Here is a 26,261-nt window from a genome sequence, read left to right as displayed (position 1 = left end):
TGCGCGTGATTAAAACAACATGGACAACGTATGGTGCCAATAAGTGCATGAAGGCAGCTGCTTGTGTGCAGACTGTAAAGGTAGAAATAACTCAACAGTATTTTGCTGTTCTGTCATTTCCGGGAAGTTAAATCATGCTCAAACATGCGTTCTGCAAGTCTGAAAGTCACAGTTCATTTTTTTGCTTCACATTTGTTGACGCTGCCGTCAAAAGGGCTCCATGCTCACCTAAACTCAAATGAAGGACGGGACTAAAGAACAGCCTGTGGCAGGATGATGTAATAATTCCAGGGAAAACGCATTGTTTTTGTATTTTATCTTTCAGAAAACGTTCACGTTTACACTGCACCAGTGTGAAGACGAAGTCAGTCCACACAGGAACGACAGAACGATGTGGTATGAATGTGGCGGGTGCTGTTGACTGTTTTTGTAATGAAACCACACACGGTATGGTCCAGCCACTCAACATGTGCAGAAAAACCTTTTTACTACCTGCAGCCATTCCGAAAAGTTGGTTTTCCCCCATTTGGACAGAGACAGAGTCCCAGCGATTTCTAAAAGTTTCATCTTGGGAGCCGTTTTCTGTGACCCCGTTTCCAAGTTGACTTTTTCAGCTGAAAACGCAAAACTTTCGCTGCTTTTTACATGTCCGTTTACACAACAAGGGAGCTCGTAGCCACGGAAACTGCAGCTTTTTGCAAACAGTGGAACTTTTTGATAACACTATCACCTTGTCTCAATGTAAACATAAGAAAGCTCAACTTTTAGGAAATGTTTTGACACTGTTGAACCTAATTCAGGGAAATGTTCAAAACTCTGTCCTTTTCAAATGATACTGCATATAGTGGTACATGAAAAGAAATCTGATAGTGATCAATATCCAACATGCAAAACCAAAAGAAAACAAAAACAAAAGAAATAGGGAGAGTGAAAATGAAACTTACGAATACTCCTCAAGCATCTCTACATCTACGAAAACGACGATCCCAACTCTGGAAATGTTTTGATGAAATAACAAAAACCACAGATAGACTTAAACCTGCCTACTAAGGATGTAAACAAAATTCAAATTGATGGGAAAAAAAATGAAGGAATGAATGACATAAATGTTGAACAAACACAGAATGATGTAAAACATGGGGATAAGTCAAGGAATTTCTGCAGATTGTCAGCAAATAAACATTTCAAAGATTGACCCAAATACTTACAAAAAAAAAAAAAAGCTGCAGATTGAAAAAGCTTGAAGATGGATTTGCAAGAGTGAATCTGTGTTTTCACAGCAGGAGACATGCAAGTAAACTTCTCCTGACACACATGCTGCAGACGTCCACAGAAGCATCTGGAAAGCTTGTTTTGTTCAGGTCAGCACGACAATGAGAGACGCTTCTCTGCTCTGTCGGGTTAATAATTTCTTCTCCTGTTGGCGCATTGAGGCAGAATTTAAAATAGCAGTCCGAGGAAGAGACAGAAGTCAAACTCCCCAAGCTGAAGAAAACGTCAAAAATCAGGTACCAATATCAGGAAAAGGAGATGACCTCCGTTTATTAAATGCACTCTCACAAACAGAAGAGACATTTCCTGAACAGGATTTTAATGCAGAAAAACTATTCCTAACCAAATAATGCAAAAGCTGAAAAAAACCCCAAGAATATGAAAACTGTTTACATTTTGGCACGTATTGCATATTTAAAACAAAATGCACATAATTACATGGTGAGATGTAAAACAACATTTCAAATGTAATATTCTGGAAAAGTAAAATGTTATGTATTTATCTTTGAAAATAGTACATTTATATATTTTTGGCTTTAACAAAAGCTAATTTCATTGTTTTTGAAATGAATAACAGTGACTTTTAATGTGTGTACTAATAATTGCAAATTTTACTATTTTTACTTTAAAAATAGTAAATCTTAAGTTTTTTTTCAGCAATTGTAAATTTTGCCACCTTTTACTTTAAGATAGGTATATTTTATTGTGTTTTATACATAGGAGACATAATAAAGACAAAATAATGAGTTTTTAATAGGCTGTGAATAAAAGTTAATTGTAAGTGCATTTATTTAGGAATGTTCCTAAGTGTATGTAACATGTTCAGAATCAGGAGGTGTGCCTCATTTATAATTTTCTATGTTTTACGACATGTTTATTTGAAGAAACAGAAAGCTCTGACATCGCTGACATGTTAATAATGTGTTGCTGAAGGTGTAGCCGTATTCAGAGTCACACCTGATGAATGTCATCATTATTGTTTGAGACAGCTCTGTGCAAAGGTTGTTAGCATCTTCATGACACTTTAATACAATTATAAGGTGCAATGAAGAGTTTCGGCTCACTGTGAGCAAGATGTCTGTCAAAGCAGCTTCGGCTTAGGTCATTTTAACTCTTTATTTGCATTCATGAAGCAAGCATGGCGGCTGAAGGCTCCCTGACAGGATGAGAAGAGCCGGATTGATTTCTCTATTATTGCTTTACTGTGTAAATAGGAAAACTGTTAAAAAAAAAAAATGATTGTGACAGTTATTACCTTGAAAGGAACTTATTATGCATCCTCACATATAATTGTTTTAAGCCTGTTTTATGAAGAATTATCAATGCATTGTAAGGATTTGTAAATGTGTCCATAATGTATTATACAGTAAACCCTCGGGTTGACTGCAGCTGTTAAATTTAATGTGGTGCTTCTGGAAAAAAGAACACTTTTTTGATTGTTTCTGAAAGTAAAACTCCAGTTTACTGCTCTGCAACAGCTCCCATTGGAAGGATTTAATGTGAGTAGAGCTGCTCTATCAATGCAGTCTGCTGCAATCTCTCCAGAGGAAGAAGATAAATGGTTACCTAACTTTAGACCTAATTTGCAATTAAGTTATCTCTTGTTTTATTCCAAGTTTACACAAAGAAAAGGGACGACGTACCTCTATTGTGCCCTTTCTCCTTCTCAAGAGTTTCCATCACAGTGTGATTTGCAGTTGCTGAATGAAATCTTTTTTTCAAACAGTTTATAGAATTAGATTAGACTTATAACACTTCAGTCACCTAAAGCAGAGGAGAGGTGGAAGCATATTCCAAGGTTATTAGAACAAAATCTGTGGAAAAAAGATATAAAACTGACTGTAAAATTCTAAGAAAATTCATGATTTCTAGCTGAGAAATCAGTCTAGTCCTCAGTGGTTTCTAGTTGTTTAAAATACTTGATGACACATTTGTTTTATTTACGATGGACTGTATTATTTGCATATTAACAGATTATAGGCTCAGCCAGGTAACATGGTGCACTAGCATGGCGTATGAGAGGGCAATTTATGACCGAGAATAAATAAGAAATTTAAAGCAGTAGAGACTTTTTTCACATTTTTTTTTAATGGAGATTACATATATTATATCTATTTTGTGACTATAATATCCCTTCATTGCCACATTTTGGTAAAGAAAGGAGGAAATTATTGAGTTAAATGTGGGCACTTCTTTAAAACAAGGTTAACGAAGATGATTGATACTCTGCATGTAAATTTATTTGACATTTACACAACGTTTCAAGTGAAAACACATGGGTTTGAGATTTTTGCTTTCATTTAGAAAATGGTTCTTGTTTACATGGAAATTGAAGAAATGCTGAAAACAACGTAGTTTTCATTTTGGGCTATTCTATGAACAGCGGGAATGCACGGACATCGCAGGTGACGCTCAGCTATAAAACTATGGCCATGGTGCCCATGAGCAGGAACAGCACTTCAGACAAGTTGTTTTTTCTTCCTCATTTCCTTCGAGACAGGAGCTGGTGCGTTTTCAAAAAGCTGCCTTTTCAGATGCTGTGTAAAGGGACACCCACAACACAGCTAAGGTTTTGCGTTTTCACTTCCAAACCTTGCTGTGTAAACGGGGCCTTGGATGTGAAAATCTCTGCGAAGAGTGAGATGCATTTTACTTGAAAAGTATAATGGATGTAAAGAAATGAGATCAAAAACCTGCATTTGAAACTGAAGATTTCCAAAATCTCACGTTAAATGAGGCATTTTTTTTTTATCATTATTATTATTAGGTCAGAAAACACCTGCCTTGAAATTGTGAAAGTATTAAACACACGGTGATTCCTTGAACCTGACAGAGGATATTTTCAATAGTTATCATTCAGAGTTAGCAGTGAGGGGTGAAGGTCTCTTTTCTTTATTTATGTTCTGCCGTATTGAGAAAGAAGACAGAGATCAAGATGACGATCAGCAGGCGGGTGGAGGTCAGCACATAATGGTGGGAGTGATTTATTACGGGGCTACTTTGATGATATAAACACACCTCCAGACAAAGGTCATTCAAAGAAAAAAACTGTGTCAGCTGTTTTCAGACTTTGATGACTTACATTAGAAGAAAATCCACATTTTTCATTAAAAAAAAAACATATCCCATTATTTTTGGGTTGAGGTGAGGCTTAATTAGTGTAAATGTTAGATTATTTAATTATTATTTAGAATTTTTTTAATATCATGATTTTATTGCAGAGTCCAGTCAGGAAGTCCTCATATTCATACAAGGTATCTGCAAGTAGCTAAAGGTTAGTTCTCACACTCCTCTTTAAAAAAAGTGGTATCAGAGCCTCACTGGTATTTAGTCTAACTCATTATTTTCAATGAGGCTCCGGCCCGAAGTGTGCCGGGCTGCAGGATTACGGTAACACCAGTTTAACACACATCTGTGCTGAACTGTTCTGCCGTTCTCTCGCAGAAGTTCGCTCTCCTCCCACTCTCCCAGCCTCTCACCCGGTTGTCATCGTGTAATTCTCTCTCAAACGGCGTCCCAGGCCATGCATTAACCAGTAAGCACGCCATGTGGCGCACCAGTGAGTCCTGTTGAACGCAAATTGTTGTCTTTAAGCTTCCGTCTGTGTGCATATTAACAAATGAGATATAACATTTGCTAACAGATTGTGTTCCCTTCGGACAGAGTCGGCGTGGCTGTTTGCTTCATTTCAGCATTTATACTAAGCAGCTTCCTGCGGTTTTATATCAGAGATGGAAAACGCCGACACTTCTTTCTCATCTAATTCCCTAAATGTGGAACAATTTCTTTGCACTTTCACAGAGGCCAATAACACTTCTTGGTCTCAATTCCAGAGCAGGCAACATTCTTGAAGCACTTTTCGATGGACTATAAAGGATTTAATTCGCCAGCGATCGGCACCGAAATACCCCACACTCTAGTTTTTTTAGTTATTTTGTTTTTTTGTTGCCAGTATAGCCCACACGGGCGAGCTTTTCAAGTCAGGGTGCAGCAGGAAAAGTCAAGTTGGAAGTCAAACATATGAATCAAGTAGCTTCTACTCGAATAAATACTGTCAAAACAAACAAATAAAAGAAAGGAAAAGGTCTTTTGTTCATGAGGGCTTGAAAAATCTCCAAATCTACAGGAATGACTGACTATAACTCCAAACTTTAGAACTAAAACACAAAAAAGAAATGTAATGTCTGCTGCAGTTTTGTTTCTCTATACATTTTTTATCACTCTTGTCCTTTTGGCCTCTCTACAGAATCGGAACTACAAGACGCTCTGAATCCGTCTCCTCTCTCGGAGAACATCTGCATCAGCGTCCGGGCAGGGAGCCCGCTCGCCGGGATGATTTGGGATAATGGGCCGATCTGAGGATGTATTATCACTTCTGGAGGGGAAATTAAATGCAACAAAGGTCAGGGGAAAAAAACTCAACCACTATTTTTTTTTTTTCAGACTTGGAGAGTTAAAGCAGCAGTTGACAGGAATTCCTCTAATTATCTGCATGATACACATAAATGACACAATCGTGCATGAATAAATGTGAAGACTGCACTTTTTAATCAGAACTCAGTTTCAGCGAAAGCATGTTAACTCATGTTGTATTGGTTTGTGAGTTTCCATGGTGTCCATGAGCATGCATGTGTCCTTCAGATCTGCATACGGTTATTAAGCGGCTTCACTATTTTACTGTAATCAATTACATTTCAGCCGTTTTCATTATATGTGCGCAGGTGTGTGAAAATATCACAGCTGCTTTTCCTCGTCTGAAAGGTGCTGTGTAAGTAGAAATTAATTTGAATTTGCTCCAGCTGATGTGAGCAGGGCTCCAATCTAATCTGACTGAGCTTCATTGTTTTCACCGAAAAGATCATGAAATATCATCGAGTTGTTGGTGCTAATAGGCGGAGTTTGCCATAGATTGGATCCAAGCAGTTGGTTTAAATGGAAATCTGAAGCCTGTGCTGCTGCATGTGCATCCATACGTTTCTAGTAAAGGAAAAACTGAGTGTGGAACTACTCAGAATGAACAATTAGCCAGTAGAATGTTATTCATGTGTTCTTCGAGGCTCAGAGGACGCTACAGTCCTCTGCTTTACATGCCCGACGCCTTTCACGCGACCGTGATTGTGTTCATACACGCCGAATTTGATTCACTCAGAAAGAAAAAAAAAAAAAAACCTAATCCAGCCAGCGATTACAATTGTCACCACAACTGCGAAAACTACTTTGTGATGCATAAACACTAGTTTAATGTAAATGAGACAGGGCACGGCGGAAATGAAACTAAAAGGAGACGCACCTCACGAAACTAGATGAAGAAGAGGGAAGAAAGGCTTTTTTTTAAGGGCGATGATTGAACCATGTTTAATAAAATTACGCTTCCTGTTCTCTACATTTCAGGAGTTTGACCAGAAGATGTTGTTTTTGCTTATTTTCCAATAAGTGTCTCTTGAATAGCGCCAGGCAGGTGGCTTTTATGCGTGATAATGTAGCATCCATCATCCGGTAATAACATGCATTTTCTGCCGCAGAGTAACTTTGTTGACAGACAGTGGGAGTGAGAAATGCATTCAGCTTTGTTGTTCTGTTAAATTCTCACCCTTCCATTTGTATATCAGACGAGACAGCGGGCCAGATGAATTAAATCTACATCTGCTGCTTTTTTCTTTTTTTGAGCCAGATGAAGTGTCTTGTTTTGAAAATGTTTTGCTGAACCTTTTGACTTTCTGTAAAGAAAAAAAGTGAATTAAATATCAATCAGTGTTTTTTTTTTTTTTATTTTTTTTTTTACTTTTTTTGATGTTGCTTTGTGATAAAAGTCACGCTGTATTTTTGGAATCAGTCCCCACTGATCGGTGTCTATTAAATTGCAGTTTCTTTATGTTTTATTTCAGTGTATTTGAATGTATTTCCGCTGACGGTTTCTTTACTATTTCCTGATTCAACTGTGATTCATGAAACTACTGGATGCAACTTTTTTCAAAGCTTGGGATTAGTGGTGAGGGTTTGCTATTTTCAGTGTTCTGGTCAAAGTTCATGCCTTTAAAAAGTCTCAGGGTGAAAACTGCAGGGGTTTTGTGATCCCTTTGGTCAAGGTAATGCATATTTAAAAAAAAAACACAGAATATATCCAGGACAGCTTGATGTTTACCCCGGTGTTGCATCAGGTTTAGTGTTGAAACCCAGACCAGCCAGAGCTACTTGCAGATACAAAGAACAGATACGAGTCCTTATTAAACGGTATTAAGCGTAATTTCTACTCAATATGCAAACCATATGTGTAGCATGAAGCATCACTGCTGTGTGAGTCCTGAAACTCTTCATCTCAGAGTAAATCCTGCCATCAGGATCAGTGCATCTCTAATTTTAAACATAGTAAAGTCTAACATTTATTTCTTCTAGTTAAAATTTAGAGTGAATATGGTGACACGAAACCTGCAAAATAATCTTTCATTTCAACGAAATACAGTTCTATTTGTGCATTATTTCAATGTCTACTCAAAATTTTCATTTATAAACCTTTATTTTCTACATTTTTTAATCTGCGATTCGTTCTGGTGTGTCTTCACCAGATGATCAAGCTGGAAAAGCAAAAAGTCAAAATGGATCAATGTCCCCGCTAAATGACTGAGCTAATTCACTGTGATAAAGTTGTTTTATTGTTGCTCTGTTTTAATCCTGAATGACAGACTGCGACGAATCGTGTCTCAGTTCGTCCATTCTGATCTCACAGCTGCTCTGAAAGCAAGAGAAGCAAAAGAAAGCAGCAGTTTCAGATTCATACATAAAAAAAAAAAAGATTTTCACAGGTTTGCAAACAGCGAAGACAGCAGGCGTTTTGTTGTTTGTGAAATGACGGAGTCGTTTTAATTACGGTGCAGTGGCACCTGTGGCTTTTCTCCAATGTCATAGAAACAATTTGACAAATTTGAGGCTTTCTTTTTTAGACCTGTTCAAACATGTTTTGCCCATGGTGTGTGAGAGATGTACACAAAGTGACTTTTGGCTCGTGAACTAAAACCTCTGAGAGAGAAAGACCAAGTAACTGTTCCCTCTGTAAGTTAGAACAAAAAAAATAAAAAAAAAAGACTTTTGTTTCAGCAACAGCGAGGCACACTGGGAGGAAGACCTGTGTTGCAGCTCCATTATGGGGTTTCTGATTTGATTAGAGTGAAACTTAGACACTGAACTTCCAAATGTGTCTCAAATCCAGATCTAACTGGAGTGACGGAGCTTGAATCCATAGATAATGGAAGATTTTCTGATGTGTATTGATGTTGACGGCACGCGTGCCGACAACAATAAGCATTAAAAATGATGAGAACATGGAAATTTGCTTGGACAGAAGCTCAAGTTGGGAGTGTTATTGCGGCTATAATATAAAAACTTTTTAATTTTCCTAATTTCCGAGGGAGTCAGAGTGTTCTTCAGAAAGATGTGTTTGCTGTGGCTCTGAGCGCTCTAATCCTGTCAACAGACACTCAAAAATCAGCAAAAGTTTCCCATTTTCACTTGAAGACGTTGTGTAATCAGGGCTGAAATCTTAAAATCAGATGTAAATAATGTATTTTCATTAAATTGATATCATTTTCACTTCCTATTGTAATGAATTCATTGTATTTTCCTCACAAATCATCTTGTCATGTAATCTCCATGATTTCCTGCTTTTCCTAATTTAGCTCTAATTGCTTCTACTAAAAAGTTAAAGCATGACTGTGATAAATGGCCTCATTTATGGACACACTCTAATGCCATGTGTGACGCTTACAAACTACCAACTGGGATCAAATGGTTTGTGCTGTCTTGCCCATGGACACTTTGTCAGAGACGGGGACAGAACCACCAACACTGGGAAGAAAATCCGACCAGCCTCTCGTCACGATGGAAAAACATAATTATAGTAGCAATGACAACCGCTCTGTGCTGTTTAAACAGATGGTTAAAGAGGAATCGGATGGAAACAGCTCCGGGTCCTAAGAGCCTTTTGTAGACGTCTCTGAGACGCCGGCAGTTCGGACAAAATGTCAGTAATTTGACAACCTGGGAATGAGAACAGATTCCAGGGAAGCTGCAGCGATGTTCCGCTTACAGTCAGGTCAGAATAATATAAAAGCTTTGGGGTTCTCTTCTAACTCCGAACAAACGCAAGGGGCGAGAAGAACAGTGTCGGCCGCATAAATTTTACAGCGGGGGTTAATCTAAATGAAATCTGGCCCACCTTGAAGTCATTTTAAGCAGCAGTGTATTGGCTAGATAACATAACCTTGGGGAAGTAGAGCTCAAATAAGTTTTGGTATCTGATAATGTAATAAACGTCAAAAATACAATCAGTCTGTGATTAACGGTGGACTGATTTATTTCAGATTACCTTCAAGTTTCTGACCAAAAGCAGGACGTCACAGGTTTTATTTATTTATTTATTTTTTTTTTAAATGTGTTTCTGTATTTTTAGAGAATGAAATGAGAGTCTGGATATGAGCTTGTGGTTTGGCTTTCGTTTTGAGCAAACACAGATTTTTATTGAATGCTGTAACCTCCCGACTGAAGCCAGTCAAGACAAGGCTTATTACAAACAAGGAGTGTCAACACGACATTTCCCAGGAGGCCTTTCATGTTGGAGGCATTTCTGTGCTACAGTATACCATCCGTCACAGAGCTGCTGACTAAACAGCTCGCCAAAGCCGACATGAGAACTGAATCAATATTAATTATTTTCCCCTCCTCTCTCAAAGAGCTCCTCAAACCGACTGTAGTTTTCAGATATTCCTCATTGTACAAGCAATAGTAGGAAGAATGTATTGACTTATTCAAATGTGAATAAATGTCAGTGGAATTGTGTTTCTAAATGTTGAATTATTAGCTGAATTAGAGTGGTGTATTGGTGTTGAAAGACATTATTATTTCAGTATTTCATTACTAATTGGTTCCAGGGATGTCTGGCGTTCCTGGCTTCCAATAAATTGAAATCATTTATCTTGTCCTCGATTAGCTTTACCTGTTTCAGTAATATCTTAAAGAGTATGACGGTATTTGGAGAGAGGCTCCTATTTCCCCTAAAGGTAATGTTCACTTCCACTCTTGTTTAAAGAAAAATGAAGATAGTGTAATGAAGCTTTAAGAAACCCAAAGCCAGAATAAATTATGTTACTACGGGTATTTTTGGAGGGTTTTTAAAAGCTTCCTCCCACATGCAGCTGCCAAAGGTTTAATCCCAAAGATAGGCCTGGGATGGCAATACACATGGCTTCACATTAAAGCCAAAGTACTGATGCAAGAATATTTAAATCAGCTCATTTCTTCAGCTTTAATCACCTGTAAGTGAAGTGAAAAAACTGCTTTAGATCAGATGAGTACATCTAGTGAGGATATTATTTTACATTTTTGACCTAACACATACCTTTATCACAGTTGTTTTTGGAGAAAGCCTTAGATGTTTGGTTGAAAATAACAATGGTGGTTTCCAGAGGAATTGGAAAACCTTCACTGTGTTTTGGGTATTCGTTTGGGTGACATTGGCTCTGTGGCCGAGTCAACAGAAATCGTTTTGAATGTGTTCAAAAGGTCGTCGTGTAAATGTGAAACTTCTCTGCAATGAGTATAAAAACGTCACGTGTCCTGTGAACGGGGTCTGAGTTAAATGGAAGTTAGTATCACTGAAACGGATGGGGCAACTCTGCAGAGGAGATAATGTCAACGTGATCACTTCCAAAATGATTTTTTTGTCTACAGTGATCATGATAATGATAAAATCTGACACTACTGAATCAGAATGAATGAATTACATCAGCTTCCATTTGGTGCGACGTTTGTGTAACTGATTCAAGTAAATCATGTGTCTGTGTTTAAACGACGCTGATTAAGGCTGAACCTTCCAGATCAGGAATATCCCAGAAAAATCAAATAATAATTATTGATATTATAAGTTTTCTGAAAATATAAATGAAAATGGATAAATCCTAAGCATGATGGAGTTTTGTGAATGAAACAGTTATAATAGTTGAATAAAATAAACTGCTGTTTGTATGACTGTTATCCAGTTTGTATTGAATTTATTAATGAGGACTGACTGAGCTCAAGGTAACATTCACTAAATTAATTATGTTTCTTTCAAATGAGATCTACATTTCTCTATTAAAGCCGAAGCTATTTGTGCATTTTCAGAACATTTGACTTCCATGTTTGCGCACATGTATTAGTCTGCCACATTATTATTTCAGGCTGGCTGACAGAATTCAGAAGAACATCGCTAAAGAACAAGAATACGTTTTGACTGGTTGTCTTTTAAATAAATTGCTTTTAACCCTTTCCCTTCAAGAGTGGGCTCAGGTGTCCTCAATGACATCAATCTATCAATAAAACACTGCGTCAGTATGAGTGATACCATTTTAACATGGTATTGGATCAGACAGGAGATCATTAATTCCTACCAGAAAAACAGAAGGGAACAAATAGAACTAAGGCCTTGCTACACAGCAGCATTTCCAAAATCATCCTTCGCTGAAAACAATGTAGAAAAACACATAAAGTTTTGTTTTCAGTGGCTCCAACCACCTTTGTTGTGTAAGCGGACACCCAAACACAACAAAACTGTGTTTTAAATTTTATTCACATCAAGAAGGCTGACTGAAACGGTTTTTACTTGAAGCCTCAGACATCGTTCCACAGTCTTGGGTGTGCTTCCACAAGAAATGAAAAATCAGATTAATTCAAATAAATGTGTGGCTGTTTGTGTCTTTCTGTGCTTGCTCTGTTCAGTATGTGCGCTGCCTGCACAAATTCCAGCTGGGATCAGCTCCGGGACCCCGGATCTGATAAAAAGGCACGCGCATGAATGGATGGACCACACTACTGTATATCCTTGCTGTATAATGCCTTCAGTGTGTCCTTGAGTCTCCTTGTGCTTCTGTGCCTCACTCTTCATCTCCTTATTTGTAAAACCGCTCTCAACAGTTGCTCCCACCACTGCTTCTCCTTGTAGCTGTTTATTAGCCTTACCCACAGTATGCATCTACTGTCACACATCTTTTGCCATCACCTCCCAGTCCCTGTCATGCTGTGCTTGCTCGAAATGTGACGCAGTGTCCTCGAACGCGCTCCTTCATTGCAGTATTTCATAATAGGTAGCCTTTTCTGTGGGAAAATTAATGTCACTTCATGAACATTTTCGATTAACATAATGCAACGCACTATGCAGGTTGTAATGTCGTTTGACAATATACATAATTATTTTTCCCATCACCATCCATTATGGGAAAATGATAATAATATCAGCTTAACACTTCTTTTTGGGACAGATAACTAAAAAAGGGAAGTGTTCCCTGCCTTTAGCATCTCTTGTACTCCAACCATTGAATTCTTTCATGTTATTTGCCATTAAGTTATATGGCTGGAGAGCTGTTTTCTCTCTTCAGCCTCAGTTATTCAACTTTTAGCTTCAGTATTCCACTGCCAGTCAGTTGGGCTACTATTTTACTAAGCTCCTGTTAACTTATTTAATGTAAAAAATGTCCGACTATAAGTAACTAATAGCTCAGGCGAAGAGCTCTGCTCAGAGGACCACCGTCTTCGTCCAAGCTGTTTCGCTTGGTGTATTTTTTCGAGGACAAACAAACTTCGGACTGTGTCAGCATCCTGCTAACGGATTTCTTCCATGTGAGTCTTTGGACTTTTCGTCTTGTGTTTACACGCTGTGGTTGTGTGTTTCGATGTATTTAATGAAAGATGTCACAATTGCCCCTTGTGTGACTTCTGCGAGGTTATTGATTCAGCTCTAAGGTATTTCTAAATTCACATTGTTAACGCAATGGGTCAATTTGTCATTCAGAGGCAAATCATTTGTGACTGAACAGAACACACACTGTCTTGTGGCGACCAGGTCAGAGGCAGCTGGACTCGTGGATTTGTTTTTGCTTTGGTTTGTTTTTGCGTTGCTGGGCTGAGAAGGAAAGACACGGTCATTGTTGTCACACATTTCAGTCTCATTCTCTGTTCCTCAGAATAAACATGCCAGATTATTAATCTGGATATTAAATGATAATCTAACATATCAGGGATATATGTGGTGTTCATTCAATGTTTAAATCGTCCATGAGTGAAAACTTAGTGTTTTGACATGTTGCCCTGCAGTTGTGGACCAATTTCTTTTCTTTTTTGGGGGGTTTGGAATTCAAACTTTGTTTTGTTGTTTTTCGTCTATGATTCAGCATTTCCACCACATGTCGTTGCGAAGAGTTAGATCATTTTTCCAGTCTGTCTTTTACAAATATTAAATTAAAAACAAAATCCATCTACAAGACAGATGTTTGAGTATGTAATGATAATGATTTGGGATAATTAGGAAGACCTACTGTATGCAGATGATGGTCAAGTTTTCTTTTTGTTTTGTTCCTAATTTGCAACAGTCTTGACTGGTCCTAATTCTTTCTTTCTCTCTCTCTCTCTCTCTCTCTCTCTCTCTCTCTCTCTCTCTCTCTCTCTCTCTCTCTCTCTTGCTCTCTCTCTCTCTCTCACTCTCTCTCTCTCTCTGGCCACCAGTAGCTTTTCAGAAACAAAGCTATTATTTATAGTTAGTTTTTTTTTTTTTTTTTTAAATAATCATTTTTCTTTATTCTACTCTTTTTATGTTTCTGACTTCAGCCCATCTGGTCTGAAATAATGTTGAAGTACTGTCCCTTTTCAATGCAAGGAAATAACAGGGACAGGTTTGTTTTGGCTCTTTTATGTGGCAACATCCAGTCTGTCTCGATGTTCCCTACATGAATAATGAACTTATTGTCTGCAGACCAAAAATCTGAGCAGCTCCAGGTGTAAACACAAGCACGGTCTAAGAATGACCACAAATCAGTCTGAGCGCTGCGGCACACTCAAGACTTATTTCCAACCTCAGGGCAGTGGGGCTCCAGTCTGATTGGCCAAATCTCTTGATATGCACAACACATTAAAGCATTACTCAAAGCAATTCACTGAGTGTTTCATGGTATGTGTGTGTGAATCACACTGATGTTGCGATGACGATAAATTTGCAATATATTGTGCATTCCCGGTGATTACGACAGGAACTTTGAAATTAAACCTGTCAGCACTGCAGGGAGTCTTCAATCTGAAACCAGTCAGACTCATTGGAAGCAAAGTCTGAGGCAATTTAGCAAAAGTGTGACTGTGGTACATTGCCTCAGCCTCTCATATTTGATCATTTTAGCTGCATAGTGCAGCTGACTTGAGGCATATTTGTATATAGCAGGACACTTCTTTCCATTGTCTCACAGGGAAAAATGTGCAATTGTTCAAATTTCAGTCTGCGATGTATATTGATTGTTAAATTGGTGAACAAGCTTCAGATTGTGTAGAAACACTTGGAAGATAGATTTAGCTTTTCCCTTCATGTGTAGCAAAGCACTCAAGTCCTTTAATGATGTCTAAACTTCAGTTCATGAACACTTCATCTAGTAATTTATGGTCATTTCAGTGTTAAACATGACATCTCCTCAATGCAATTGTATAAGTAATAATGCATCTTTGAATTTCTGCTTTAGTTTACACTGGCAAATTGTTTCAATTGTGATTTCATAAACTGTGTTTCAGGACGACAAACACTTTTTTGTTTTTATACCATCAGGTAAGCTGCTTGTTTGGACTTTGTTCTTCATACAATAGCATAAGGCACGGAAATACTAAATTGCTCCATCAATCTAAAAAGTTTTCCTGTTATTTGCGCGGCAACGCATTTAACATTTACTTTTACTTTCCTGAGATGAAATTGTGCCTCAATGAGAGGAGAATTGCTGCTACAGTATTCCAATAACCTGCGATTTGCAGAGTGCCTCAGCATGTCTCCAGATATTGCCTCAGGAAGGCCACTTGAATCACCCGGAGAATTACCTGCTTCACAAATTGCCATAGAAACCAGTCTAACCATTCTGACAGCCTCACAATACGCATCCCCTTATATCTCACTGCGCTACGTGTGTGTGTGTGTGTGTGTGTGTGTGTGTGTGTGTGTGTGTGTGTGTGTGTGTGTGTGTGTGTGTGTGTGTGTGTGTGGCTCAGATGAGACTCTGGAGCAGAATCTTATAAATGAGAGCATGTTTTGTTCATGCATCAATCGGGATTGCCAACGGCAACTTAATCAGTCCAGAAAGATGGTCTGTATGTTTCTGACTGGTGAGGAAAGGGCTTCACTGAACATATGATGAAACTTAATAATGACGTACTCAATATAGTTGAGCATTATCATCATGGCTTAAATGAATTCTATATACAATGCTATACTGTTGCCACAGATAAGATAAATAGCAACATTAAGAAACTTTCAAGCATGAGTGAGGCAGAGCAGCTCCAGTGGAAACATGGGTTTGTGCTGAAAGTTATTCTCAAAGGGAAACCAGTTAGAATTGAACTTAACCACTAAACGGGCTCTTTTCACTTCCTGTGAGTAGAAAAATATTCGATTGGTTGGTTGGGAATTCAAAGGTCTTCTGCTTCATTTTTCCTCCTTTATTTATTTGTTCATTTGTTCATTCGGTCGGCTGGTTGTTCATTCTACAAAGGTTTTATGCTTCATTATTCACTCTGCATGTATGTAAAGTATGTACTGTATATATGTAAATCTAGTGTTCACGTTTGAATAAAAGGTCTTTTCTCATCCATTTTTGTGCTGATTGTCTTTTTATACTTTGTCAACTGAAAAAGATTGAACCAAATAAGAAAATTGCTGTTTTGTTTTGTTTGTTTTTTAGTTGTTTCTACTCTGCTCAAAGTGCCGCTTTTCAGAGGAACTGAAGGGAAACTCCAGCGTTTGTGAACCTGGTCAGTACAAATATGACTCAGAGTGCATCATAAGCTGCCACGTACTGCAAGTGTGCAACAAAAGAGTCTGAGACCTGACTGCTCCCGTGGGCACCATTTGTTACAACAGCATCTTCGTGAAGCAGTTTCCGTTATTACTCACACACACACACACACACACACACACACACACACACACACACACACAAAAGATTCAAAAAAGAGCTATTTCTTTAATTGTGTTAGTTTTCTATACAGCATGGAGTTTTGTAATATATTTGTGTGTCAGTACTTTGGAAGAGAGATAAAATTAATCAATATAAAGTTGAGTTAACCATTGAGAAGTTTTTTGGTAATTTTTGGGATTTTGTTTAAAAGAATGCAGTGAAATGATAGGATTTTTATCCCTACAGAGAAGCCATACTTTAAATATATATATTCAATGCCTCGAGTCCGTATTGTTGCCCAGCGCACCTCATGGTCTGCACATCGACAGTGCTGCAATAATCTGTGTTCTGTTCAATAACTGGCTGAGACGCACACGCACGCACACACACACACACACACACACACACACACACACACACACACACACACACACACACACGCACACACTCACCCTCATCAGTGTTACAGGTCTGCTATGATTCAAGCTAATCGAGGACACGCCTGCTCAAATACAAACAGCTGCCAACATCAACTTTAAATCATTACTGTTAGCATTTTACCGAGCTGTTCCAGATAATCCAGATTATGGGCCTCCTCTGCTGAGATCGGCTCGTATGAAAACCTGCACACACTTGAGATTACACACTTACACACGTGGAAGCCGATGTATTAACGGGGCCGTTTGGAAGTTGTTGAAGTGGAAAACTTGATGTTATTCATGTCGTGCATGGAGATTAATGGAATTGATTACATCTGAAAGCATTTGCAGTCTCTAGCAGAGACGGTGCTGTTTATGTGGAGAGAAACTTTTCTGGCTTTAACTGGAGAACTTTAATATCTTTGTTTTCTCGTACCCCAAACATTGACTTTAAGACAGATCATGTATTTTCATCTTTTTAAAATTCAGATTTTTTTCGCTGCAAGGTTGCAATATGTTTGCTGTAGCTACAGTCTTCGATATGTTCAAAAAAAGCATATACACTCAAAAACCCTTGTTTGAATACATCTGTGTGTGCACAATAGTGTTGTTTTTAGTTGATAGTGAGCAAAAGGCAATTTCGCAACACGTCAGTCCTGATGCTTGGATTCAGTTTTCAGACACAGGGCTGATATACTGAGAATAACAACAATAGTATCCCCTTTTTTTTCTTTTTACTGGTCTTGAACTGACAGTGCTTTGTAATTTCTCTAATACCATCATGCAGCTTCTCGCCTGCAACTTTGACCTGAGAAATGCATGTTAAATGTTTGCTTACTGTCTCCTCATGCATTCTTTCGTGCATACAAAGCCTGAAAGGGGAGAGGAGGAAAAACCAAAGAATAAAGTGTTCTTTCTGCCAGAGAGTGCTATTTCAAAGGATATTTTCAGAAAATGATACCTGATTCATATAGCTGATTCGATGGTCTTGTGTGATAATGTGCTTTTAGATTCATGTTTCACTGCTATTTCATGTTGCGCCAAAGACCCACGGATCCCTCTGTGAGTGCTATTGTGTTAAATAATAGCCTGGAAATATCGCTGCTTCAATCAAACCTTCTGCAGAGCGACAAGGGGGGAAATCAAAAGACAGCCAAGACTGAAGAGGGAGGCAGACAGGGGAGCCATGTGGACCAGAGGGAGGTCGGTGCGTGTGAAAGGGAGATGAACGAGGGGATGGAGTGCATCAGTCTGTGTACCTTGAGGCCAAAGTCTGAGGGGAAAGGCCTATAATGGCATGCGCTAGTGTGAGCTAGGCTGGATGGTTGCATACTCGACAAGGTCCCCAGGGCCAGTGTGAGCAGAACTTCGTGGGCTGGGAGAGGAGGCCAAAGCTGCAGTATCCAGCTCCGCATACTGGACATCACAGTCCTTGTGGCCAGAGTTCTGGAGACAAGAGAGGCGAGAGGTGTGTGAGGAGTGAGCCAGCCAAATAATGAGAGTGAGAGCAACAGATAAACTGAGAGAGAGAGAGAGAGAGAGAGAGAGAGCGAGAGAACAGAGACTGATAGATGAGAAAAATGTGGACTGAAGGCTGGATGGTCATGAGGATATTTGTGAGCAGCAGTGTTAGAGAGGGAGGCAGAAAATAATGAGTTCACACGAAACACAGAAATAAATGTTTCAGAATGGCTGAAAGTGACGAGCGAACAGAAAGATGGAGAAAATCATAACAGACAGAAAATAGATGTAAAAGAATGCAATGCAGGTTAGAAATGAGAAGGACTTGGTCTTTGTTTACTGTGCACGTAATGATATTCCTGCAATATTCTGATGTGTGCATGTGCTAAAGACTTTTTTTATTCAGCTCCAGATGTTTTCAATATTTCCTTCTTCCCAGAAACTGCGCTCCGCTCTGGGTTGATGGGCATGAAAACTGGATCCCAGCAAAAATAAACAGTGGAACTAAACAAGCCAAACAGAGCGGGCACATTGCAGAGCTCTAATGTGTGGATTACGGTTGATGCACGTCTACACAATCTTACCAGCTATAAGGACAGCGATCTATGCATTTACATCCGTGCGTCAACCAAGTGATTACAGTCTTATCCCCACTTATTGTGCAGCACATGGAAGGCGTTGTGCAGCCCTGCAGCATGCTAATGAAGATGGGATGTGGTTTCCTTAATGCTGGAATATCAGCATGCATGTAAACGCAGACAAAGACCTTCAGTCAACCAGCGTCTGACCACCGAGCACAACAAGTCCGATGACTGACTGACTGATTGACTCGGCGAACAATCGGCAGAGTGGATCATCGAGTAAATGACCCTAATGGGACAATCAATAGAAGACAATGAACGCTTTCAGCTCTGTTTGTCCAATTCCACAAATACTCCTCAAATTCCCATGTTCTTCTTTAGTAATATCCAGAAAACAATAATTTGGAAAACAGCAAATAATTTAGACATTTATAAGCAAACAGTATAAAAATACATTTTAATGAATTTACTATCACCAGTTAGAAGATGGACAGTGCTTGAAAGCCGACGTGAAACAGACAACATGTAAACAATCAAGGTTTTGATTTCCATGGCTCCTTTCCTGAATGAATGTTACCTTCCGTAAACCAAGGGGCCGCATTCGGCTTACTTCACCGCTCTGTGTCCCTTCCAGAGTAATGCATGTAATAAAATGACAATCATCCATCCATCCGTCTTCATCCAGCCAATCAGACAATCCCAGCTGATGGGCGGAGACAGGGTACAGCCCGGGCAGGTTTCCAGTCCATCACAGGGCAAACAATCACATACACACACACACATTCACACCCACAGGTGATTTCAAGTCATCGATTATCCTAAAATGTGTGTTTTTGGACTTTGGGAGGAAATTGGAGAAAATGCAGTCACATCGAGCTCCATACAATCTGGACCTTGACGCCATGCCGCCATATTGCTAACCACTTTTCCTCCCAGCCACTCCACCTCACTGATTTATCTTGAAATTCTAAGGGTTATAGTATTTTTTTAAGCATGCTCGCATATGTAGTCTGCATATGAAACTGAAGCAACTAGACATATTTCATACTTCAGTCCGACTCGCTCCGTAAGTCATTTTTGTGTCAATCATGTAGCCTTTCATTTACACAAGTCCGGTGAGAAATGGTTAACATTTTGACATTTTCTATGCTACGGCTGGTGAAATATGTTTGATTTAAATCTGTTAAATGCTTAATGACATATTTCAAAATACCTATATGCCATTCCGTTTGTGTGTATATTACCAGTGATGATTGACTGTTCAGGATGTAGTCTGCCTCCAGCAGTCTGAAAGATGAATGAATTCCACCCAATTTGATGTAATAAAACCTTGAAACCTTTAATCAAGCATTTCGAGGATTTCAGTGAGTGCCCTCTCAAACTAAAACGTCTTTTTTCAGTAGTTTTACTCCATCTAGTCGGATTTACCTGGCCAAAGACGTGCAGTGGCGATGAAATAACAAGCAGTTTTATGAAAAGCAAAACAAAGTAACAGCTTCCAGCACACGGCAAGAGAATCGAGTATCAGACTTAACCGCTGTTTGTGTTACCGACAACCTTCAATCACAAACCTAATTGGACAAATTTTCCATTTTACCGAATACGTTGTGAAGTGTTAAAAAAAAAAAACGAAAACTCCAGAATAATTTATTTTACTCCACTCAATTCAGATTACTCACTTTGATGAAACCGGTGGGTTGAAACGGAGAGTTTTGACTCTCCTGTATCTAAACTGAAGAGGTTTTTTCAGAAGGACGGTGGAGGGCTGTGAATAAGAAATGGGCTGGGATCATGCGAGCTGTCCCTTCTTGCACCCTGTGTACCTTATTTCCATCTGAGAAAGGATTACATCGGCGTGATTGAAGCTTGTACAGAGTTTCCTATTAATAATTTAAATCTACTTTGCAATCTCTTCACAATTGCATATTTCCCCACCTCTCGCACTCACACTGCTCGCTGGATATTTAAATATCTGGGATATTTGTCATGACCAGAGTGCAATCAGGGGGAAAATTACAGCCACATCGCATTCAAAATTGGCAGATAGTGTTTTGCCCCGAGAGAATCATCATTAGTAACACTCGACGCTCAGCAGTCAATGCATGCCTCTCAGAAATAGTGTTTTGAAAACCTCAGTGATACCCTATTCATCTTAAGACCAGCCCTAAACTTCAATTTAAGTGGAATGTTATCAAAGATAAGCAATACATCTAAGGAAAATCTACCCTCGGTGTCCAAGGATTATCAGAATTAAACATCTGGCTCCCTTTCAGCATAGAATTAAGACGATAGTTTAATATCCTTGAACAACTACACAGAAAAATCAAAATCAATGCGCCCAGGGACAGGGATGATAGTAATTGACTTATCCCTGCGAGTTAAATGCAGTCAGGAGGAGTCACTTAAAAAGTACAATGTGAAAAGTGGAGAAGTTTTCACAAGCTTTGCTGTGACAGGCTAATTGATGAGACGCTGATGTGGCAATTTCTGTGTGTGTCAAAACATGGACTGAACAAAATCAAGTTCAAAAAACCATATAGGCTTGTTGTGACAAGTCTTTCCGTATGAAGAAATTATAGAAGTCAAATTTTCTCTTTTCCACCATGCGTGACTGTCCACGGGGAACATTCTATCTGCATCCAGATCGGATTCTGATCCCAAAACATCACTTATTAATACCATAGTAATTATCTTGTTTTGTCTGAGCAGTAACACCTCTCACCTGTCATCAGGTTTTCATGCTTTTTCTCAGCTGCTTTATGCCAACAGCAGATTTTACACTGACAAGAAAGCAACACCACTATCTCTCATTAGCAGTTTTAATTTCGCTCAGATATTTCCTGCTACTTTTGATGTTCGTCAGACATTTGAATATTCACACAACTGTGCAACAAACGACACCAAACAATATTCCAACAAAACAGATTTTTTCAGGACTTCTCCTTTGAGAGAATAACTTTTATATGAAAAGATAAACAACTTATTTTTATTGGGGGAGTTCAACAAATAGTTTAAATCTGCTGATTCCTGGAGTGTTTTCGAAAAGTTTCACTCCATTTCTTAAAACTTGGATTTCCATTGGCTCTGAGCAATGTTATGTAAATGGAAACCCTAAACACAAGGATATTGTTCTGTTTTCTACTATTACAGCAAGATTTTGGATATTTAATGTTGGGGGCCAGAAGATTTTATGATATTCAATTTAACCGAGGCAGCCTGGGGTTTGGAAATGATTGGTTGAAAGCGGATTCCCAGTTTTATTTCCGACACCCAACACTGATCGATCAATACATGACAGTGAAGCCTGACTGGGGCAGAAACATCCGCTCTCGCTAATACATTTTATGGGTTTTGTCAACATGTTAAAATGTCATTTTGGCAACCTGCATGGTAGCAGAGCTTGGGGAAGCCTTTGTGACCTCTCATGTTGCCACTGACGGAGGTTCTGAACCATCAGGATGTAGAGCTGTTATTTTCCTTCATTAATTTTATTAGAATAATTTAAAAACAGGGAAAAATATAAGAGCAACAAAAAAAATAAGCCATTTGCAAAGATAGTGTTTTTTCCTGTCAGCACATACAACACACACGTCTCCCCATGCATACACACTGAAACTCACAAACAGGAACTCCAGCCAAAGCAAATAAAGCCCCCAACACTCTCACACACCACCGCCACAGGGGGAGGCTGCCCACAGTCGGCAGAGCATCTGGTGCATCAAGGCAAATACTTGAAGTCAATAGTTAACACTCCGGGGTGATGATGTACGGCCGAGCGTCACCCTGCCATTTATCTGCACATGGTCGCCAAGCAAACCCACGAGTAATTACAGTGGATTAGAGCAAGCGGAGGGGAGACGAGGTGATGCAGAGGGCAGGGGGAGTGGTGGGAGTCGGGGCCAGACTGTGTAATAATCCACAGAAAGCGAGGTGTACATCCAGGACGAGAGGCGCTGATGTAGTCTGATGAGATAAAGGGCTTACAGCTGGATTTACCGGTCAGCTTCCACTCTCCGCCCCAGAAATTAAAGAACAACTGTGACCATATGGAAGTGTGATTCTTTCAAAATCAGTCATAAAGCACCTCCGAGCACAACGGTGCCAAAACTTTCACCAGCAATTACCACAGGCCGAAGGCAGAGAGGGTGGACCGAACACTCCCGTGAAGCTGCTGGTGGCTGCCGTACTCACCGGCTTATCGGTGAAGGGGGTGGACTCAGAGGGGGCCATGTCGTAATAAGGAGGCTGGAGAGGAAGCTTCTGCATCTCCTCATCCTTGTCGAGATGAACCACCTGCAGGGAACACCAGCAAAATTCCTTATTAGTTGTAAAAAAAACTCAGCAAACGCGAGCGGCTCAGTCGTCCCATTCTCAGTCTGAACTCCTGGTTCAGGTTAACCCTGCAATTAGTGCGTCGCTGGAAACTCCTGCCTTTTGTTGCACGTGCAGCAGTTCAAAGCGGCAACATGTCAGCAGCAGAAACTTCACGTTGACAGATTCTGATTTCATTTGCTCACGTTTGATTTTCCTGCAGTAATGAGCAGAAACCGACGGCGTTAATCCAGAATCTGACAGGAAATGCAGCTTGACAGCAGTTTGAACTTTAGCTGTGGAGCTGAACTCTGTACCAGCATCAAAGTTATTTTTGTCAGATTAATCAAGCTCGTATCGCATAAATGTCTGATGCAAAGTTTTGAAATAAGTGAGAGGAAATGCTAATGCCACTGTAAAAATAAAAAAACTGCCAGTGCTGCATGGCCAATGAACGACAGAGGGAGTTTATTCCAAACATAAACGTGATAAATCATTGACAAGGATTCTTAAAATATTATATTTCTTATTAAAATGGTATCAGTGATTATCAACCCATACAAAAGAAAAAAACATGCAACCAAACCAGAAAAAAATCAAAGTTTAGATTTTACTCAGTCACTCTAAGAGTTTTGATATGAACCTTTTCAAAGACTGTACTTTATTTTCTTAACTTCTCGCATGAAAAGGGCATCAAACCATGTCTAAAACCCTTCCTCCATTAAACCCTTAGCTGCTATTTTTCATTTAAAGAAAACACTGAAAACATTTCGAAAAAGGTGTCCATTTCTATTATTTTTCCAAGCATCACAGGAATGCAGTTACGAGAATACAGCTTATTAGCCGTTATGTGGGTGAGTTTGTGAAAATGTGCACACTAAATGCTCAAAAAGGAGCCTAAGCAGTGACAAACGTCCGCCAATTTAAGCCAAACAACAATCACCGAGACAGGATTTCAGATCACACTGTTTATAAGAGGGTTTGGTAGAAGGGTGTTTTCTAATTGAACTTCTTTTGTCTTCGAATTCTGTAGTCATCATTATTGGAAGCGTATTATGCTGTCTTTAACTGATGTGAAGATCAAGAGATTACACGACATTAGATTGTACTTTACTTTGAAGGAATTGAAAACTAGATGGTTGTTCATAACAAGACATGTGTAACTTTAATCGGAGTGAGGTCCACAATACTACCGAGGATTTTTTATTAATTTATTGAGAATATAGACGTTATTGAAAATACACATAAATAAACGCACCTGTGAAAGTATTGAACACAGCGATGAAAAGCCGCTTCCACACACAGTATCGCTCTCATCAAATTGTTAACTGTTAATTCACCCTCTATTTATGATTTCCTTCCATTGCTTTTTCTTGCAAATGCTTTCTAATCAAAAGTTAGAATAAATTTAGAAAAAGTTGAATTCATCAGTGTCACCTGGTCAAGGACTTATGAGAATAGTGACTTCTGAATTGATGGGAAAAAAATAAACTCTTTAAATTAGATTCAAATCAAAGTAATAGGAGTGATCACAAATGAAATCTGGTTCAAATGTGTCAACATGACCCGTGGACTTCATCATTCAGTCACTGCTGGGTTGAATAGAGGAGCGAGCAGCTGATGTGGCCGTTTCTCTACTCCGTGTCAGTATCTCACTGTTACTCAGAGAAAGTAACTGAGGATTACAGTGAAAAGGAAATCTACATTACACTTGGAAGGAGTTTGAGATCAGGTCAAGATAACTGATTAAATTAGCAAAAAAGGATGTTTCAAAATGTCACAGGAAGAAAAGTGAATCGCTTTGATGCAGTTTGTTCATTTGTCAATTCTACAACTGCATTTCTGAAATAATACTTCCATGATGATGATTGTAAAAAATAAACTGCTTGTCACCCACATTGCCATTTAGTGAGGTTTTGGCATTTGGTGTTTAATTACAAGCTCAGCAAAAATATCTAAGGTCCTGCCGTTTAAATCCTGTTTTTTCAGTTTCCTTTGTGGCAAAACAGAAGCAGCGTCCGGGCAGAGGGGGCAGAAAGCTCCTCCATAGTCCCACTTTTCAACAGGTTGTCACGTTCACACTTATTCACAGCGGACTTCTAATTCATGTGTCGAGCTCTCTCAGCGCCACAAAGCAAAGTTTGACGCTCCTGACAGCAAAAACACCTTTAAAGGACTTTAAAGGCGGGAAACTCGCAACGGGCTCCAGAAACATTTCATGGCACGAAATAATTAATGTTCAGGTTCCAAATGAAAGCTTGTGTCGGAGAGTGGACACTGAATGGAAATGAAAGGTGAACGAAAGAAATCAAAGTCAACAATGAAGCTACTGACAGAAAGAAATTATGAGACATTAGTATAATAGCTGTCACTGTTCATTTGTGCTGTTCTGTTCGATTTAAGTTAGAAAAAAACGAAAACCTGGAAAATTGTTGTTCAGACCACTTTCCTTCCACTCTGAAACGCTGTGAAGATATTACATGTGAAGATGATTGGAGTTACATCAGATGACGTGGCGGCGTTCATACTGTGAGCTGAGTGGCACATTTTCAACGGGAACTTTGTTCACATCCTCGATTGCTGATGTCTGTTTGGAAACCAAGATTTTTACCTTCAGTATTTTGACATCAGTCTCCAAAAACCTTTTTCAGGTAAGGTGAAAACAGCCAGACTTTACGATAAAATTAAACGGTGGTGCTTCACTGGCATTGACTACAGCAGATTTTCTTTTCCTGATCAGATCGAAATTCAGATAGTGAACTGTATCGAAAATCTCAGTCTTTAGCTTTGTGATGCATTCATGTGTAACTGGGAATTGGGAATATTCTGTCTTGTAAATGAAATTTTAACTTGACAAGTGGCATTTCTTCATAATGCACAATACTATAACTCTAATGTCTCACAGTTTGAGTAAAAATATCCCACATTTGTTATTCTGGCCAAATTCATCTGCAAAAAAATGACATTTTACATATAGTTAATTCAAAGCTTCCAAACCCGAAATGAAGCTCGAACATTTCTTGTTTCTAGCTCAAGTCACAGGAAAAACGCTGTTCTATGTATATATATGTACTAAATACAGACCACTGAGTATCAAAGCAATGAAAGGCCTTAGAAGAGCGATGAAGAAGTATCTCATTGTGCTGCAATAATTAGAAGTGTGTCATTACAAACTGCCTGGTGGTTCTGCAGATGCTGATTATCCCCATGTCACTTAAAGCAGCAGCTCATCACCATGATTGACGGGTTTCTTTGCAGGAACTTGTCCAAGTGAC

General features: G+C 39.1%; 1 protein-coding gene across 4 annotated transcripts in view; it reads right to left on the bottom strand.

Annotated features, from left to right (window-relative positions):
• The window catches only part of nectin1b (nectin cell adhesion molecule 1b), a 183,021-nt gene that overhangs the window by 2,878 nt on the left and 153,882 nt on the right, over positions 1–26,261 (bottom strand). For 2 of the 4 annotated variants that reach the window (XM_030108914.1, XM_030108915.1), the window contains one exon: positions 22,867–22,968. In XM_030108914.1, the coding sequence (XP_029964774.1) occupies positions 22,867–22,968 (102 nt within the window). Of the gene's footprint in view, positions 1–17,892; positions 18,080–22,866; positions 22,969–26,261 lie in introns of all 4 variants that reach the window. The other 2 variants (XM_030108916.1, XM_030108917.1) reach the window with 2 other exon arrangements.

Source organism: Salarias fasciatus, chromosome 14, assembly GCF_902148845.1.
Source record: "Salarias fasciatus chromosome 14, fSalaFa1.1, whole genome shotgun sequence".
NCBI lineage: Eukaryota > Metazoa > Chordata > Actinopteri > Blenniiformes > Blenniidae > Salarias > Salarias fasciatus.
Note: the sequence above shows the minus strand (reverse complement) of the source record. Positions and strands in the feature narration are given on the sequence as shown.